This window comes from Clupea harengus, chromosome 6 (assembly GCF_900700415.2).
Source record: "Clupea harengus chromosome 6, Ch_v2.0.2, whole genome shotgun sequence".
NCBI lineage: Eukaryota > Metazoa > Chordata > Actinopteri > Clupeiformes > Clupeidae > Clupea > Clupea harengus.
This window is the reverse complement of record NC_045157.1, coordinates 9697921-9715845: the sequence shown is the minus strand read 5'-3', so window position 1 is coordinate 9715845 and position 17925 is coordinate 9697921. Positions and strand designations below refer to the sequence as shown.

General features: G+C 44.9%; 1 protein-coding gene across 1 annotated transcript in view; it reads right to left on the bottom strand.

Moving 5' to 3' along the window:
* The window catches only part of pde6a (phosphodiesterase 6A, cGMP-specific, rod, alpha), an 18295-nt gene extending 730 nt beyond the window's left edge, over positions 1-17565 (bottom strand). The window contains exons 1-21 of the mRNA XM_012834263.3: positions 16960-17565; positions 14512-14664; positions 13961-14050; positions 13317-13457; positions 11994-12068; positions 11333-11397; positions 10320-10386; positions 9733-9780; positions 9313-9462; positions 7343-7486; positions 7003-7068; positions 6545-6691; positions 6113-6220; positions 5244-5353; positions 4524-4611; positions 3814-3914; positions 3414-3521; positions 2902-2965; positions 2187-2261; positions 956-1039; positions 514-670 (exon numbers count right to left, since the gene is read on the bottom strand). Of these exons, the coding sequence (XP_012689717.2) occupies positions 514-670; positions 956-1039; positions 2187-2261; positions 2902-2965; positions 3414-3521; positions 3814-3914; positions 4524-4611; positions 5244-5353; positions 6113-6220; positions 6545-6691; positions 7003-7068; positions 7343-7486; positions 9313-9462; positions 9733-9780; positions 10320-10386; positions 11333-11397; positions 11994-12068; positions 13317-13457; positions 13961-14050; positions 14512-14664; positions 16960-17433 (2515 nt within the window). The 5' untranslated portion in view covers positions 17434-17565. The remainder of the gene's footprint in view (positions 1-513; positions 671-955; positions 1040-2186; positions 2262-2901; positions 2966-3413; positions 3522-3813; positions 3915-4523; positions 4612-5243; positions 5354-6112; positions 6221-6544; positions 6692-7002; positions 7069-7342; positions 7487-9312; positions 9463-9732; positions 9781-10319; positions 10387-11332; positions 11398-11993; positions 12069-13316; positions 13458-13960; positions 14051-14511; positions 14665-16959) is intronic.
* Between the last annotated feature and the right edge of the window lie 360 nt (positions 17566-17925).

Genomic DNA, 17925 nt, shown 5'->3' with positions numbered 1-17925 from the left:
GAGTGGCAGCCTTGCTTTCATAGAGCTTTGATCTCGAGTCCCTTGTGATTGTAATGGCTGCTGCTGCTGGTCCTGACGTCAGGAGAGCTCCCCTCAAGTTCCAGTTTCCACCCCTTTCATCTCCAGCTCTGGGCAATGCTGGCCTCACTGCCCTCATCCCCTCTTACCCCAAGTCACACTGGCCCAGGTTCTCAAACACTCTATTACCCCTGCTACGGTAATCTGTGGGCTGTCCCACCACAGTCCCACCCTGGACTCAAACTCACAGCCTCAGACATGGGAGGTGGGCGTGCTAGCAGGGAGGCTGAAATGCATGGCTGTTAGCGTCTGTCGCTAGCCCGTCTCTTAAGGTGTCGGGGAGTGAGGTTTACTCACTGCACAGCACTGTATCCCCTGGCTACTGTTATTACCCCTGCTGTTATTAGCCCTGCTGTTATTACCCCTGCTGTATTAGCCCTGGTCCAGCCACATCTGCTCCACTGTGAGTCTCTCTGGCGCCACCTGCAGTCTCACCCTTCTTGGCCTCAACCGCGTCCTCCTTGGCCTTCTTCTCGGCCTCCAGCTCGGCCAGTTTGCCCTCGTGGATCTCCTTCAAGCCGTTCCATTCCTTCCTGTTGTTCAGCAGCCGGTCACACATGGGTGTGATCTCCTCATGGAAACGGGAAAACTCCTGAGGAGGAAGAGGAGGAGGAGGAGGAGGAGGAGGAGGAGGAAAACGAAGAGAGAGGAGACAAGATGAGAGAAGTGAGGTCAAAGCTCAAGTTGGGAGATTTAGTAAATGAGTCAGAAGGGTGTAACCACGGCGATGACCTGAATAACCTCTCCTATAAGTACGCAACCTTGTGACAGCGAGGCGGTGTGTGTAATGTGAACGTGAGTCAGCAGGCCATCGGGCCGGCGGCAGAGGTCATGGTCTGTGAGCTTTGTCTGGTTCACCTCCCTCACACACACTCACCTTGTAGACAAAAGCGCAGACGAAATCGATGAAACCGCACTGCATCTTTGGTAAGTCAGCTGACTTGGTCCTGTCCATCATGGGCTAAGAGAGAGACAGAGAGGGAGAGAGAGAGAGAGAGAGGGAGAGAGAGAGAGAGAGAGAGAAGGAGAGAGAAAGAGAGAGGGAGAGAGAGACAGAGAGAGAGACAGAGAGAGAGAGAGAGAGGGGGAGAGAGAGCGAGCGAGAGAGAGATGTTGGGTGTGTTAAAGGAGGAGGCTGATTGTGTGTCTGTGTGTGTGGACGCTGACAGGGTTGCTGCTGTGTGTGTGTGTGTGTGTGTGTGTGTGTGTTTGTGTGTGTGTGTGTGTGGAGGCTGATGGGGTTGCTGCTGTGCCAAACCGTCTGGCTCAGTGGCTCTCATTGTAGGCAGCGGTGCCAAACACGCCCCACAGGTACACACTCTCTCTCTCACACACACACACACACACACACACACACACACACACACACACACACTCACATACAGCATACACTTTATTGGCATGACCATTTAAAGGAAATAGTGTCGCCAAAGCATAGAACATAGAAACACATTGAAACATAGAATATAAAATGAGGTAAAATACACATCCACAACCCCCCCCTCCCCTTCTCTATCTGACTCTCTCTCTCTATCTCTCTATCTCTATCTGACTCTCTCTCCCTCTCTCCATTTCTTACTTCAGTGCTTTCTTCATTGCTGCTCTACCTTGGTCTAGTGCTTTTTATTGCCCTCTCTCACATCACTGCTTTCATGCACTCTTTCACTACGATTTGCATGCATTCCCTCTCTCTCTCTCTCTTCTCATTCTCTCTATCATTTCTTCTCCCTCGCTCTCTCTTTCTTCTCATTCTCTCTATCATTTCTTCTCTCTTGCTCTCTCTCTCTCTTCTCATTCTCTCTATCATTTCTTCTGTGTCGCTCTCTCTTCTCATTCTCTCTATCATTTCTTCTCTCTTGCTCTCTCTCTTCTCATTCTCTCTATCATTTCTTCTCTCTCGCTCTCTCTTTCTTCTCATTCTCTCTATCATTTCTTCTCTCTCTCTCTCCATTACAATTGCAATTTTTCAAACCTAACGCTTTACAGACATGACCAGAAATGTTATGTTGTTGAAGCATGTGTTAAAATATGAATGAGAATAATATAATGAATCTCTCTCTCTCTCTCTCTCTCTTTATCTCTCTCTCTTTCTCTCTCTCTATTCTTACAATGGGGGTCTGCTCCAGCACAGTCCTCTCCAGGTCTCCCTGCTCCCAGAACTCTGCTGCCACAGCCAGCGCCACCTGCAGGTGAAGACAAACACTGTCAGCATCACCATCAGAAACCCTCTCCAGGCCTGGTTAGATCATCACCCCCCCCCCCCCCCCCCCCCCTCCCCTCTCCTCCCCAGACGAGAATAAGTATGCTTTTAGACAAGTAACAAAGCTGATTTTACACTATGTGTTAACAGGGAAAAAGATCACATCACACAGAAGATGGCTGGCTTTTAAATGTCACAGACTAAACACTGCATTGTCACAAGCTAGTTATATTAGCTAGGAATCCTCATTGTGTTTCTGTATGCATTTCAAAAAGGCCAATTAAGAGTGTGTGTGACAAAGCTGAGGTTGCATCAGTATGCGGAGAAGAGAAAGGTCACAGACCCCCCCCCCCTCGCTCTGTGTACCCCCCTCTGGCGGGATGGGGGCTGGGGTTACTGTGACATGCACTGGGGCGTGCTGTGCTCTGTGCTTATTCAGCAATAAACCTGGATGGTGTGTGTGTGTGTGTGTGTGTGTGTGTGTGTGTGTGTGTGTGTGTGTGTGTGTGTGTGTGTGTGTCTGCGTGTGTATATATATGTGTGTGTCTGTGTGTGTGTGTGTGTGTGTGCGCGCGCACGCTTGTGTGTGTGTGTGTGTGCTTGTGTACGACAGGGAGGGTTACCTTGCTCTGCACCTCCCAAGGTTTAGCAATGGCAGACAAGTCACACGCTGTCATCATCATGGCCCTAGCAGAGAGACACAGACAGAAGTTTACATCAGAATTCTTTGATCTCACAGTTTATGACATTGCACTCAATGCCATCAGCTGTGTGTGTGTGTGTGTGTGTGTGTGTTGGGGGGTCTGAAATGACCTTATTTTGGTGCATTTATAGTGGAATAGCCTAGCCACCATTAAGTTGCAGTGGTTAGTGACACAGTCCTTGCAATAGATTTGCAATGTGCTAAAAGACTTACATAAGCCTTATTCTTAACTCTAGATACGATTTGATTGGTGTATCAAAGGTGAGGTGTAACGGGTGATTTGAGACTGTCTGAGTTCTGATTGGTGTATATCATGATGATGGTGAGTTCTGATTGGTGTATCATGATGATGGTGAGTTCTGATTGGTGTATTATGATGATGGTGAGTTCTGATTGGTGTATCATGATGATGGTGAGTTCTCATTGGCTTACATGACGATCTCCTTGCGGGTCGTCTGACCCGTCATGTAATTGTTCCACTCGCCCACATCGGTGTAGGTTTTGGACTGATCCACAATCTTCTGGAACATGGCTCTCTTCCTGCAGGTGGTGTGTGTGTGTGTGTGTGTGTGTGTGTGTGTGTGTGTGTGTGTGTGTGTGTGTGTGTGTGTGTGTGGTGGGGGTGGGGGCACAGAAAAAAGTTCTCTGTCACTCATCTCACATCTGTCTCTCCTGACAGGGTCATCACCTGTCTGACACAAAACACACACACACACACACACACACACACACACACACACACACACACACACACACACACACACACACACACACACACACACACACACACACACACAAATGACAACCCCTGGGCTGTGAGAGATGAACTCACTTGAAGTAGAGGGCAAGGTCCGTGGCAATGATGGCGATGTCCATCAGATGAATGACGAACGAATGCTGTTCCTGGCTGAGGTTCTGGTAGATATTCAGGTTCTGGGATTTATTAAAGATTCACAAATCACGAGTCTGGAAGGCACATCACAGATACGGGTGCTATGTGGCTGTGATAAGGGAATGCATTGTTTTTTGCCAAATGGAAAGATCCTGCCAGTATTCAGGGGGAGGTACAGTATTCATTGAAGGTTTTAAAATGGAATTCAAACCTGCTAGATAGTTGCAAATACTCATCTATCTAAGACTAGTCCCAGCTTCAAACCAGGGCATTACAGGCTGAGTTTCACTCTTGCCCTTCCCCAGACAGACATCTGAGAGTGCAGAGTGACAGGCCAACGGCATTATAGGGAACATTCTGGGCAGATTGCAGATGGGTCTTGCTCTGATGTGGTCCTGATCTGGTCCTGATCTGGCTCTGATCTGGCTCTGATCTGGCTCTGATCTGGCTCTGATCTGGCCACAATGTGGTCCTGATCTATGTTAGAGTCAGAGGCCTTTAAGCGCTGTGTTTAGAAGAGATATTAGAGAGGAGTCACCAGAAGTGAAACTTCGCCCCTCCCACTATGCTCCCTCTTTTCCTTCGGCTCTTTCAACCTCTTCTGTTCTCTGCTCTCTTCCGCTCGGGTGAGTCCCTCATGAACGGCTCACCTCATCTCGCAGTAGGGTCTTGCCAGTCTCCAGATGGTGCCTCTCCAGGATGGACGACCCGTGCAGCTTTGCCAGGGGGTTGGCAGACCTGAGGAGCCGATCAAAGAGCTAAATCCTTTAGACAACCTCAAACGATCAGTGTGGTTCCAGAAAAAAAAACGATTCAAATGAGAATATTTATGACTGCCACACTATGCATATTTTGTATGAAGGGTCATATATGTGGCATCCATGGATAAGGTACATGGTAATGGTCTGCACAGCACAAAAGCCAATTATTCAGTAGGATGTCATATAAAGCTGGAGAGGTGAAGAAAGAGGGAGAGGTGTGTATGAGAGAGACAGAGGGATGTGTGAGTAAGAGAGAGAGAGAGAGATATGTGTGTGTATTAGAGAGATGTGTGTCTATGAGACAGATGTGTGTCTATGAGAGAGATGTGTGTCTATGAGACAGATGTGTGTGTATGAGACAGATGTGTGTATGAGAGAGATGTGTGTGTATGAGACAGATGTGTGTGTGTATGAGACAGATGTGTGTGTATGAGAGAGATGTGTGTCTATGAGACAGATGTGTGTCTATGAGAGAAATGTGTGTGTATGAGACCGATGTGTGTCTATGAGACAGATGTGTGTCTATGAGAGAGACAGACATGCGATTGTATAAGTAACAAAGAGGGAGGGAGAATGTGTCTGAGAGACAGCTGGGGGCGTCCTGCTTACTTCAGCTGGTAGAGGTTGTTGGTGCCGCGGTGGTCAATATCGTGGCAGAAGCCAGCCGTCACCATGGCCATAGCTTCCAGATCTGTGTAGTAGCGCTTCAGCTGGCCCGTCTGAGGTGTGACACAGAGAGAGAGAGAGAGAGAGAGAGAGAGTGTCTGACTTCATGGGGTCAACACACACACACACACACACACACACACACACACACACACACACACACACACACACACACACACAGGCAACCCACTCTCTCTCTCTGTCTATCTCTCTCTCTCTCTCTCTCTCTCTCTCACACACACGCACACTCAGGCACACCTCTCTCCCTCTCTCTCTCACACTCACTCAAACACACACACACACACACACCTAGGCACACCTGGCTCCTTGGGACTCCTTATGCTCAGGGAAGCATGAGAACACTGCTGTGCCTGTTTCACACGAGTGCACTAACAATCTCCCACGCTCACACACACTCATGTCTCACGATAGTGCACTAACAATCTCCCACTCTCACATACACTCATGTCTCACGCTTGTGCACTCTCAACAATCTCCCACGCTCACACTAGCACCCTCACATCTGCAGCCTCAAGCAGAATAAGGTTCAATCCGAGCAGCAGACAGATGGCAGACATTCAGTCGCTCCTGGTTACTGTTGGTCTGATCCGGGCTAGGCCAGGCCAGTTTGTGTGTGTGTGTGTGTGTGTGTGTGTGTGTGTGTGTGTGTGTGTGTGTGTGTGTGTGTGTGTGTGTGTGTGTGTGTGTGTGTGTGTGTGTGTGTGTGTCGGCAAACTGTCCTCTCACCATCAGGAGCGTGTATATGGTCTGAGGTGTGTGTGTGTGTGTGTGTCGGCAGACTGTCCTCTCACCATCAGGAGTGTGAACATGGTCTGTCCCACGTTGAAGCCGTGCCTCCAGTTGTGATAGGTGATCGCGCGGTAGCCTTTACTCAAAGAGTACATGAACCTCACCAGCACCTGGACACACACACACACACACACACACACACACACACACACACCACAGGAGTGAGCTCAGCACGGTCACACTGGGGCCAGTGTCACTCATACAGCACTGTGGAGTGTGAAGAGTCAAATATCACACTGAAACACACTGCACTGCAATGTATTACACACAGCATTTATGACACTATTTAACAATGCTCTGCACAGTCTGTACACACAAACATACACACACACACACACACACACACACACACACACACACACACTCTCTCCCTCTCTCTCACACACACACACACACACACATACGCACACACACACACACCAACCAGAGCCCACCTCTCGAGGAATGTGGTACTGGTCCACCACGTTCAGCTCGTAGTACATTTGAATGCCACACTTGACCAGGTCCATCTCCGTATGGTGGGCGTCGTAGAAGTGAAACTCGAAAATCTCTGATTTCTTCGAGTCGGGAAGCACCTCTTTCTATAAACGTGGACGGAATCAAACAGGTCAACGCATCAAATCTGCTCAGTAAGTGGCAGGCAGTCCCATCTAATGCAGAACCTACTGATGAAGACATTTTTATTATTAACAGAGAGGTAACGAGGGATCCTCTCTATAGCATGCCGTAAACATGCCACAGTCAAACAGTGTGTTTTACTTACTGCCCAATATGAGCACAATATTAAAGGGTGAATATAACTATAAAATTCACAAAACTGTAGAAATAATGATCACACCATGCTAAATCTACCGTCTTTAACCATTTTCTTAGTGAGTAATGCTCCTCTCACCAGGATTGCCTCGAGCTCGGCCTCCTCACAGTCGGCAGGTTCTTTGCCGTACCTCTCGCGCGTGTTCTAAAACGAGAAGGAACAGGGTTCGTCACAAGCTGCTTCTCCGGTTCTTCAGATTCTGAAGGCTCTCAATCATAATTTCACCGCTGACAAGCACAACAGCACAACATGGCCGCCTCGAGCTGTTGTGTGCACACTAATGACATGCTCCAACATTACCAACACCCCACAGGAGATAGCCAATCAATACATGTCACCCTGCATCACAGTAAACACCATGTCATCCATTTGATAAATAAAATATATATTATATATATATCAATAAATACAAACCCACCAAGACGTTCTGGATCTCGTCCTTCCTGCACTTGATGTGATACAAGACCATGTCCTGGAAGACGTCCTTGCGGTTCTCCAGCTTGGACATCTTGTCATATATGTCCGAGTTCAGCACTGACCAGCCCAGGAACTGGGTGAGAGACTGACACAGCCACAGACACAGACAGACAGACATGACAAAACACACAGCAAGGATTGGAAAGCAAGGCCTCAATGCAATTTAATTTAATGGAAAACATGACCTGTCCTAAGTGATTTATGCTATAATGTGAAGTGTGACATGATTTAAAATCCAATGTAATGTTATGTGTCTAAAGATGTAGTGGGACGTGAATGATGGTATGTAGTGTGTGTGTGTGTGTGCGTGAGTGTATTTGTGTGTGTGTGTGTGTGTGTGTGTGTGTGTGTGTGTGTGTGTGTGTGTGTGTGTGTGTGTGTGTGTGTGTGTGTGTGCGTGTCTGACTTCGAGTGTGGAGTTGTCTTATCAATAACACAGAGGCCTTAAAACTGTCTAAAATCCAAAAGCGTGCAGTTTTTGCTGGACTGACTGCTGCCAAGAAAATTATTGCAACTCGTTGGAAGCCACCTCATTCTATGTCTATAAAGTCCTGGTCCCTTTCCTTTTTGGACGTTATATACCTGGAACTGTCAACAGCTCGAATGAATGGTGCTTCAGAGAAAACTATAGCTGCATGGCACAGTATTGCTGATTCTTTGAAAGAAATGGTGTAAACCTAGCCCTTCCATTTGTCTATGTCCCTATGTCTGTATGTCATGTATGTCTGTCTATTAGGGGTAGGGCTGAACGATTTGGGAAAATAATCTAATTGCGATTTTTTACCAAAATATTGCGATTGCGATTCGATATGCGATTTTTTTTTTATCCTCTTTTTTTCCCAACAAAACGTAATGAATGATTTAAATATGACCAACACAATATTAGATACATTTAGTGTAAAATATTCTTTCCCACATTTTACATTTTAATTTAACTGCTCATTACAGAAACAAGAACAACAAATCGGTGGCTTTGCCACTGTGCATTTAAGTAATTTAAAAAAAGTAATTTTAAGTATAAACACTAGGCATGCACTTTTTAAACACTGTGTGCAAAATGTACCATCTTAAAAAAAAATTTAAAAAAAATATTTAATTTTTTTTTTTTTTTTTTGTGACCACGTTTTTTAATCGCGAACGTTGCGGTTAGAAAATCGCGTTCTATCATATCGCGATTAAATCGCAAATGCAATTAATCGTTCAGCCCTAATTAGGGGTGGGGAAAAAAATCGATTTTTCGATTTCTCTCGATTCTCTTTAGAACGATTCTGTCTCGATTCAGAAAAGTTCATAATCGATTTAAAAAAAAAAAAAAAAAATTAATATTTTTTTTTTTTTTTTACACATTCATTTTGTGTTGAAATGCAAGCTGCATCGATTATTGCATTGTTCATAGAAAGTCATAATTGTGACAAGGAAAAACTTTTTCTCTAATAAAAAAATAGATCTGTTGATTTATCAAACACAAAGTAGGAAGTGATTTGAGACTCTAAGTAGCAAACTCAAATGTTTTAAAAATTGAGATGCATCGATAATCGTTTTATCGGTTTAGAATTGATAATCGATAATCGGTTTAGAATCGAGAATCGGTTTAGAATCGAATCGTTGACCTCTGAATCGGAATCGAATCGTGAGGTGCCAAGAGATTCCCACCCCTACTGTCTATTGTGTCTTTTCTGTCCTCCATATATTGGTGTATGTGTATTTTTATCATGTTGTTTTTATTTTCTTGTCACCTTGTCTTTCTGGCCACTTATATGGACTTCCCATTTACATTTTATACGTATGTTTTTAGTTATTCTGTTTTGCTTTTTTTACTCTCCCTGTATAAACTCTTTGATCACAAAAAAAACCAAAAAAAACACAGAGGCTGCTCTCTTTTCCCAGGTATGCGTGCAAACCCATAAATACCTCCATCAGGGCCTCGTCCATGTCGTCGAATGGCTTGCCATCCTTCCTGTTGTAGAAGGTTGCCACGCCAACAATCTCCTCTTTCTTGTTGACGATGGGCAGGGAGAGGACGTTCTTAATGGTCCAGCCAGACTTGTCCAGAGGCCCTTTCTGTCTCAGGAGATAACGCGCAGCTGACTTAGAAATTAATCTCGGGGAAAATATTTAATTGACAATGACTTGTGCTTATCGGTCACACCAATTAACTGAGTCTCTGGGCTAGTAAGCAGAATGTGATGATTGTCAGACTCAAGTAGAGGAATCTGGTCTAAATTGCTGTCTGCTATGCTACAGATTAACAGGCAGTGTCATTGTGAAGGTGACAGCGTGTAATAATATATATATGTATTATGAATAAAATCGCATAATAAAAGATCTCACTTGAAAGTTGAAGAAATCATCCTGACCAGCATTCATGATATTGCAGATCTGTGCATGAGAGAGAGATACAGAGAGAGTAAGGGAGAGAGAGAGAGATGCAGAGATAGTGAGGAAGGGAGAGAGAGAGAGATACAGAGAGAGTGAGTGAGGGAGAGAGAGAGATACAGAGAGAGGGAGGGAGAGAGAGAGAGAGATACAGAGATAGTGAGGGATGGAGAGAGAGAGAATGTAGGAGGAGGGTAGGAAGGAGAGAGAGTGAGAGAGAAAGTAGAGGTGAGGGAAGAGAATGGCGGTCGTGCTCAGCGGTATGGAGAAATGCCCTGTAATTAATTACAAAAATCCATCATAGCCATTCCATTCCATTTCACCACCGCCATCATTCTGACAGCCGCATTAGAAACCATAATAGCTTTCAGTTTCTCTAACTGCCTCAGTAACACCCCCTCATATCTCCATCACCCCCCCCCCCCCACACGCACACACACCCACATACACACACACACACACACACACCATCAACCCCCTGCTTCCCATCGGCCCTATAACCCTACCCCCCAGCCCCTGAAAATTACGACATGGTTTCTCACCAGTCCGGTCTCGGCCACGTAGGTGGGCAATCCGCTGGACAGAACCCAGTGGTCCATAGCAGGAGCCCTGTGAAACACACACACACACACACACACACACAAGGACTGATAAGCACAAGGCTAAACTCCCACTCACGAATCACACACAGCTGTAAGCGACCACTAGGGTTTATGAGGCCTGGGGAATGTTATCAGCCTGAGAGCAGGCTGAGGGGGTTATTTAGTGGTTTTCTCCTGACTTCCAAACCTCTGAGAAAATGTTGTTTTCTTCCACCCATAAGAGTGGTGGTCAGTGACTAAGATTGGCTTAGGTTTTAGGCTGCATCTCTCTAACATCACTAGCATTAGCATGTGATGCTTTTAGCGACTGCAGTGCTAAACTGGAGTCATGTTTATACACCTCCTGAATTCGTTTATACACCTTCATTTATTGACTTACGCAATGAAATTTACAAATTATTAATTTTTAAGTATTTCTTCATAGGGTTTAATACATATTCCCAAAACTGACATTAACTTGTGTCACCATCAGTCACCTCATCAAATGAAAGTGTGTTTATCAGTGGTGAAACCTCACAGGAAAGTGTTTCCCAACACACAGCCGCAGGGCGTGGTGTGTCTGTGTCAAAGGCAGGTCATTACAACCCCGCAGTGATGAAAGGGACCAGATTAGGCAACACTGAAGGCTGTTAGCGCTGCTAGGCTATTCATGCTAACTAACTGGCAGAGCACTACAAATAAGGTAGTCTTAATGTAGGATGTAATGCATAGGTGTATGCACACCTACCACTAATGTAAGCAATTAGCAGTGTTTATAGTTTAACAATATGTTTATTGATGTTTAGTAAGGAATTCAAAATGAAAGCAGGGACAGTCTGTGTTTGTATATGAATGTGTGTATGTGTGTATGTGTGTGAGCCTGTGTGAGCCTGTGTGTGTGTGTGTGTGTGAGCCTGTGTGTGTGTGTGTGTGTGTGTGTGTGTGGCATTTTCTGCACATGTGCTGCGACTCACGGGATGACTTTGATGTCCTCTTTGCCATGTAGAATATAATCAATGACTTTGTAGAAAATGATTTCCTGAGGGAGAAGAGATGCCACCAGTTTGATTAGAATTCCCTCTCAACACTCTTCAGTGATATGACACATCATATTATATTAGATTATCATATGCCTTGTCACAGGATATATGGATGTCCAAATGTATGGATGTATGGTTATCCACACACAAATTCCTTCAAATATACTTATATACATCTTAATTCATCCCTCAAAACATGTAACACTACTTAATGTGTACTGAGGAAGCCTTCATTTGGAAAGAGAGTCCTTTTATTTCTACATAATCTGTATATGGTGTATGGCAGCCATACCTTTGACAGGTAAAGCAGTAAGGTGAGGAGAGTCAGGTACAGCAGTAAGGTGAGACAGGAAAAGCAGTAAGGAGGGACAGGTAAAGTGGTAAGGTGAGGATGAGACAGGTCATGTGGTAAGGTGAGGTGAGACAGGTAAAGCAGTAAGGTGAGGAGAGACAGGTAAAGCAGTAAGGTGAGGAGAGACAGGTAAAGCAGTACGGTGAGGAAAGACAGGTAAAGCTGGGTGAGGTGAGGTGAGACAGGTAAAGCTGGGTGAGGTGAGACAGGTAAAGCTGGGTGAGGTGAGTCGGGGTGTCTTACTCTGCCGTCTGGGGTCTTGGGCCCGTCATAAGGGGGCACCTCTCCCATCTGCACAGGCCAGAGGTCATAGAACTCCTGCAGGAGGAAGAGAAGCACACAGTGGGTACGTTACTACTGGTTCACACAGGACATAAACCACACTATGAATGCTGTGTGTTACTACTGGTTTACACAGGACATAAACCAAACTACGAATGCTGTGTGTTACTACTGGTTTACACAGGACATAAACCACACTATGAATGCTGTGTGTTACTACTGGTTCACACAGAACATAAACCACACTATGAATGCTGTGTGTTACTACTGGTTTACACAGGACATAAACCACACTACGAATGCTGTGTGTTACTACTGGTTTACACAGGACATAAACCACACTATGAATGCTGTGTGTTACTACTGTTTCACACAGGACATAAACCACACTATGAATGCTGTAAGTTTCTGTAGCTGATCTGACAGAGCAAGGCACTGACTGCACTAAGGTCATGTGTTCAACAATGCTCAACGTCATCGCTTCCCTACACACTTCAGACTTTGTCCTTTTTATTCACTGAATCTTTTTTATGAATCCATTCGAATTGACACACACTACACACACACACTGACTGCACTAAGGGCATGTGTTCAACATTCAGAGTGCACACATGCTGATGAAACTGAACAACACTGTCAGTGATAGTGAATAGTAAATGAGTGAATGTGCTTGTAGCGATATACTGTGATAACACACTGCATCAGTGTACAGCTGTGTGTAGTAAATGAGGGAATGTAGCGATACACTTGATAACACACTGCATCAGTGTAAAGCTGTGTGTAGTAAATGAGGGAATGTGCTTGTAGTGATATACTGTGATAACACACTGCATCAGTGTACAGCTGTGTGTAGTAAATTAGGGAATGTAGCGATATACTTTGATAACACACTGCATCAGTGTAGAGCTGTGTGTAGTAAATGAGTGAATGTGCTGATATACTGTGATAACACACTGCATCAGTGTACAGCTGTGTGTAGTAAATGAGGGACTGTAGCGATATACTTTGATAACACACTGCATCAGTGTAAAGCTGTGTGTAGTAAATGGGGGAATGTAGTGATATACTGTGATAACACACTGCATCAGTGTAGAGCTGTGTGTAGTAAATGAGTGAATGTGCTTGTAGTGATATACTTTGATAACACACTGCATCAGTGTAGAGCTGTGTGTAGATACTCTGCATCTGTTCTTCCCTTGACCCTGGCCATGACCTCTGACTCTTGTCTAACTGTCTTTAATGCAGCAGGGACACACACTGAGGCTCACTGTGGCTGATGTTTACCTTCGTTTTGGTCATGTCCAAGAGTCCCACAGAGAAGCGGTCGCAGTTGAGGAAGGCCCTGACTGTGTAGAGGGCTTTGTGGAACTGCCTCTCGATGTCCGTAATCTCCTCAAACACCTTGCTGGCTGACCACAGCAGCACCTGGGAAGCATGGTGAGTCACACACACACACACACACACACACACACACACACACACACACACACACACACACACACACACACACACACACACACACACACACACACACACACACACACACATGTTGTGAATGAGACATCGACTGAGAGTAGTGTTCATGAGATTTATATAATTTTATCATCTTGATTATATAGATTGTATATATTGTATATATATTTGTATATAACTTCATATGAATTGCCTCTATACACAGAGAGAAATACATATTTAAAAGGTTTCTTATGTGTGTTACTAAACTAGGCTTTGTTCTGTTAGTGCGCTTATAGTGAACTACAGAATCCCCTCTTTTCACAGCTTGCGGGAAGGTCACATAGAGTCTGAATCAGGTTACACACACATACACACACACACACACACAGCCTAACCATAAGCTGTAGGTTTGACTGCTGAGATACGCGTGAACTCTATTAGTCTTAGACAGTGCCTCTCTGTTAGAGTCTCACCTGTCCTCTTCTGGTCTCGCAGTCATGCAGATAGCTCAGGTGAAAGACTCGCAGAATCAGATTGGCAAAGTTGAGATACTTATTGAAGACCTGGAGAGAAAAATCAGGGCTGTCAGAGATTCATTCATCAGGATTCAGCTCGGGGCCATTTACAAAGTGCAAACGCAACCTGACCGCTTTCAAATCAATAGAAAAATATGAAAACGTAAAAGCTGCACATGAACATTCTGTTTTTCTTTCCTCTACATCTTCATATTAGAACAAAACAACTGGCTGGTAGATTTCCAGACATCTCTGTGTCAGCATATGTCATTACAAAGTGAGGTGCATACTGCTGCTACTACAACTACTATTACTACTACTACTACTACTACTACTACTACTACTACTACTTCTACTTCTACTACTACTACTGCTGCTACTACTACTACTACTACTACTGCTACTACTACAGCTACTGCTGCTACCACTACAGCTGCTGCTAGATATACTAGATAGTGTATTTCCATCACAATAGTTTTCTACATCAGATGAAGGGCAGTGGAGCGCACCTCTTCATCCTCCTCAGTGAAGTGAGGCCCGTCCAGCTTGTTGATGGCCATGATGACGGACACCACGTCTTTGCCGTTCATGATGGGTGTGGCGAGCACGTTCTTGGTCTTGTACTCCTGCAGGAGGTCCACGAAGTCACTGTAATGTTCATCCTGCCAGGCCAACAGAGCGGGGCATTTAAAAACAGGCTCAATGCTCAATGTCATCGCTCCCCTACAGACTTCAGACTTCGTCCTTTTTATTCACTGAATCTTTTTTAGGAATCCATTCGAATTGACACACACTACACACACACACACACACACACACACACACACACACACATATACAAACACATACATATATACTTTGTAAAACATACTTGACTAGAAATAGCTTATCATATGAATGTTAGACATGAAGTGAGATCATAATGATGTTAATATCAGCCCCCACTGACATTGAAGGGACAGGGCTGTCGTTTCAGGAGGAGGTGAGACAATCGCATCAGGTTCCTGAAACAGCTCACAAGAGAATGGCTCAGTAGCTCCACAGGTTTACACATATTATATCCACCAAAATGAACTCACTTTAAAAGTATTGCTAATATATATATCACACTTAATTCAATTACGAAAGAGTTTATTTTCCACGGGAGGGTTTGAAGCGAGAGAGAGAGAAAGAGAGAGCGTGACGGAAAGCCAGGGGGGAGCCCTGAGGTGAGGGCGATACGGAACCGGAGGTAAATCCTGCTATTCCGCTGAGTTGTAGAACAAAGCTTTAGCAACCCGACCTTTAGAACTAATCCAGGATCGTTCTAATTCAGCAGAGATTAAAGGCTCTCATCCCATGGGCACACTGACACCCAGGGCCTGCCTCCACACTCGTCCACAGAGAGAGAGAGAGAGAGAGAGGGAGAGGGGGAGAGAGAGAGAGAGGGATAGGTAGAGAGGGAGAGGGATAGGTAGAGAGGGAAAGGAAGAGGATTATTCCCATAGTCACGACCAGCAGGACCTACTGGATAGCAGGTCCCTGGGTATTTCTTATGATATTCTATTATCTATCATTCTATCATTCTGTTTTTGTTTGTCACCTGATCACCTAGTACTTTTATTTGCTTTATTTGGTTTGGTTTGTTACCAAACTGTAGTCCTACTTTTGTCTTACTTTTCAAACTGCCTGGATGCTGTCTTGACTGTGAAGTGGGTTATGTAAATAAACCTGACCTTTGACCTGACCCTGAAGGGAACTAAGACTACATACACACAGCAGGGTTTCAAGGCTCCGCAGGCTCTTGGCTCTCACTCTAAACTGGAGCTGGTTTCCCTGTTTACTTGAGTGGTCCTGATATTGTGCAGTTCTACAATCTTGTTTAACTTCCAGATCAAAGGCACAGCCCTATACCATGAATGAGGTTTAGATATTTAAACACTGAAACTAATCAACATTTTTTTGTCTCTTAGAAGTAGCCATTTTTCTGTAGTCAGCCATGGCACTGAGTGGGATAATTAAAACAAAAAGGATGAGCCATGAAGGGCGTTAAGAACGTCCTGACCACACACACACACACACACACACACACACACACACACACACACACACACACACACACACACACACACACACACACACACACACACACACACACACACACACACACACACACACACATACATACACACACACACATACATACACACACACACACACACACACACTGAACCAAGATAAGAGAAACCAATTTAACACTAGTCATTACGGGTTTTAAAGCACAATGGATTTTTCCCTTCCACACTGGTGATCAAAAGGCGAGCTCTTTAGAGATGATCATCAATCAAAATCATTCGAAGGAATACCAGAATTCACAGATTCCCCCAGACCAGACAGCATTGATCTCTGGGCTGATCAGGGGTATTAACAGCATGCTGGAGTCTGCCTGAGGCACAGACAGGTTGTTTACCTGCATGAAAAGCTTCCAAAGTGAAGGTCCTCTTCAAGCTCAATTACACAGTCATTACGGCACTAGTAATTTACCATTCAATACAATAATGAGTTCTGCATATATCTAATATGTATGATTAGCTCATCTGAAAGAAATTAAATAGACAGATTTGTCTTTCACTGTAAAATGACTGACCGTCCTGAACCTGAAGCATCACAGTTCTACACAGCTCAATGCCAACATATAAAATTGTGAAGAAAGAAAATAAATAAATAAATAAAGCTGACATAGGCTTCCATTTACTTTATGTGAATGCTGCATGACTCTTAAAAAATTGACTTGGCAACCTAACAGTGCCCCCTGGTGACATTTTTCTGACATAGCATCCTCCCGAGCATCCAAAAGCACAAGTGGTCATGTTAGACAGTGCACAGTATGACAGCACTACAGGTGTGTGAGTGTGCATTCAGTTCACTACATAACCCATAATATCTCATTCCAGGACAGCCCTGAATCTCAGCCTCACCTGTGTGGCATCCTTTATGTTGACCAACTTCTTGGTGGTCGCCACGTGACCCACGATACCCATGTCCAGCGGGTAGACGATCTCGCTGTCGGGCGGCACCAGGCACTCCTCGAGCTTGGCGTCCTTGTGCACGTTGAAGAGGCGGGTGGCCAGCTCGGCCACACCGTTGCGCTGCCGGTACATGAAGAGACTCATGCGGTCGGCACGCAGCATGAAGCTCATATGCCGCATCACATTGAAGGTGGCACTCTCCATCTTGTAATCATCTTGGATGTCGCGGATCAGGTCGAACACGATCTCACTCTCCTCCACCGAGCTGAGAGCGTGGAACGCTTTGAAGTCCACCTGTGCACTCTTACCACCCAGCAGGTCCGAGATGACCTTTGGACGGAAATTGGCGTCGTAGTACTCCTTGGCAAAGGCCGGGTTGCTGTCCAGGAACTTCTCGGCCACGTCCTTGTCCACGGCAGTCATTTTCTTGCGTTGGTGTGGTTAAAGAAAATGTTTTGCGCTGAGAACTAAGGCTATACTGCTGCAGCTGAGTTGGCCCTCGACCCTTTGCCCTGCTGTCAGCCTGCAGGTAGACAGAGAGAGGGTTAGAGATTAACAGGATTGTTTTAAACAGGGGTGTGTGTTCCTAATCCTGTATCCTATTACATCTTCTTGGGATTATGAAATGTATGCGTCTGAGGTGGACTCACCTGATAAGACACGGCCTGAAAAATAGACTCTAAATGAATGTGGTAATACTCCTTCTTGTGGAGCGCACAATTTAAATGATTAAAGGAATCTCTGCACTCTGTCATTGTCTCCAACTTGCCCCCGTTTCCTCTCTCTGTTTCTTTATGGGGGTGTTAGTGTAATGTAATATAAACCTCAAAGTCGTGTGTATCAGATCAGATCGGTGTATCCTGTGCCAGTGTCAGTTGGTATCTGGTTGTTTTTTTACTGCAATAAACAACACCA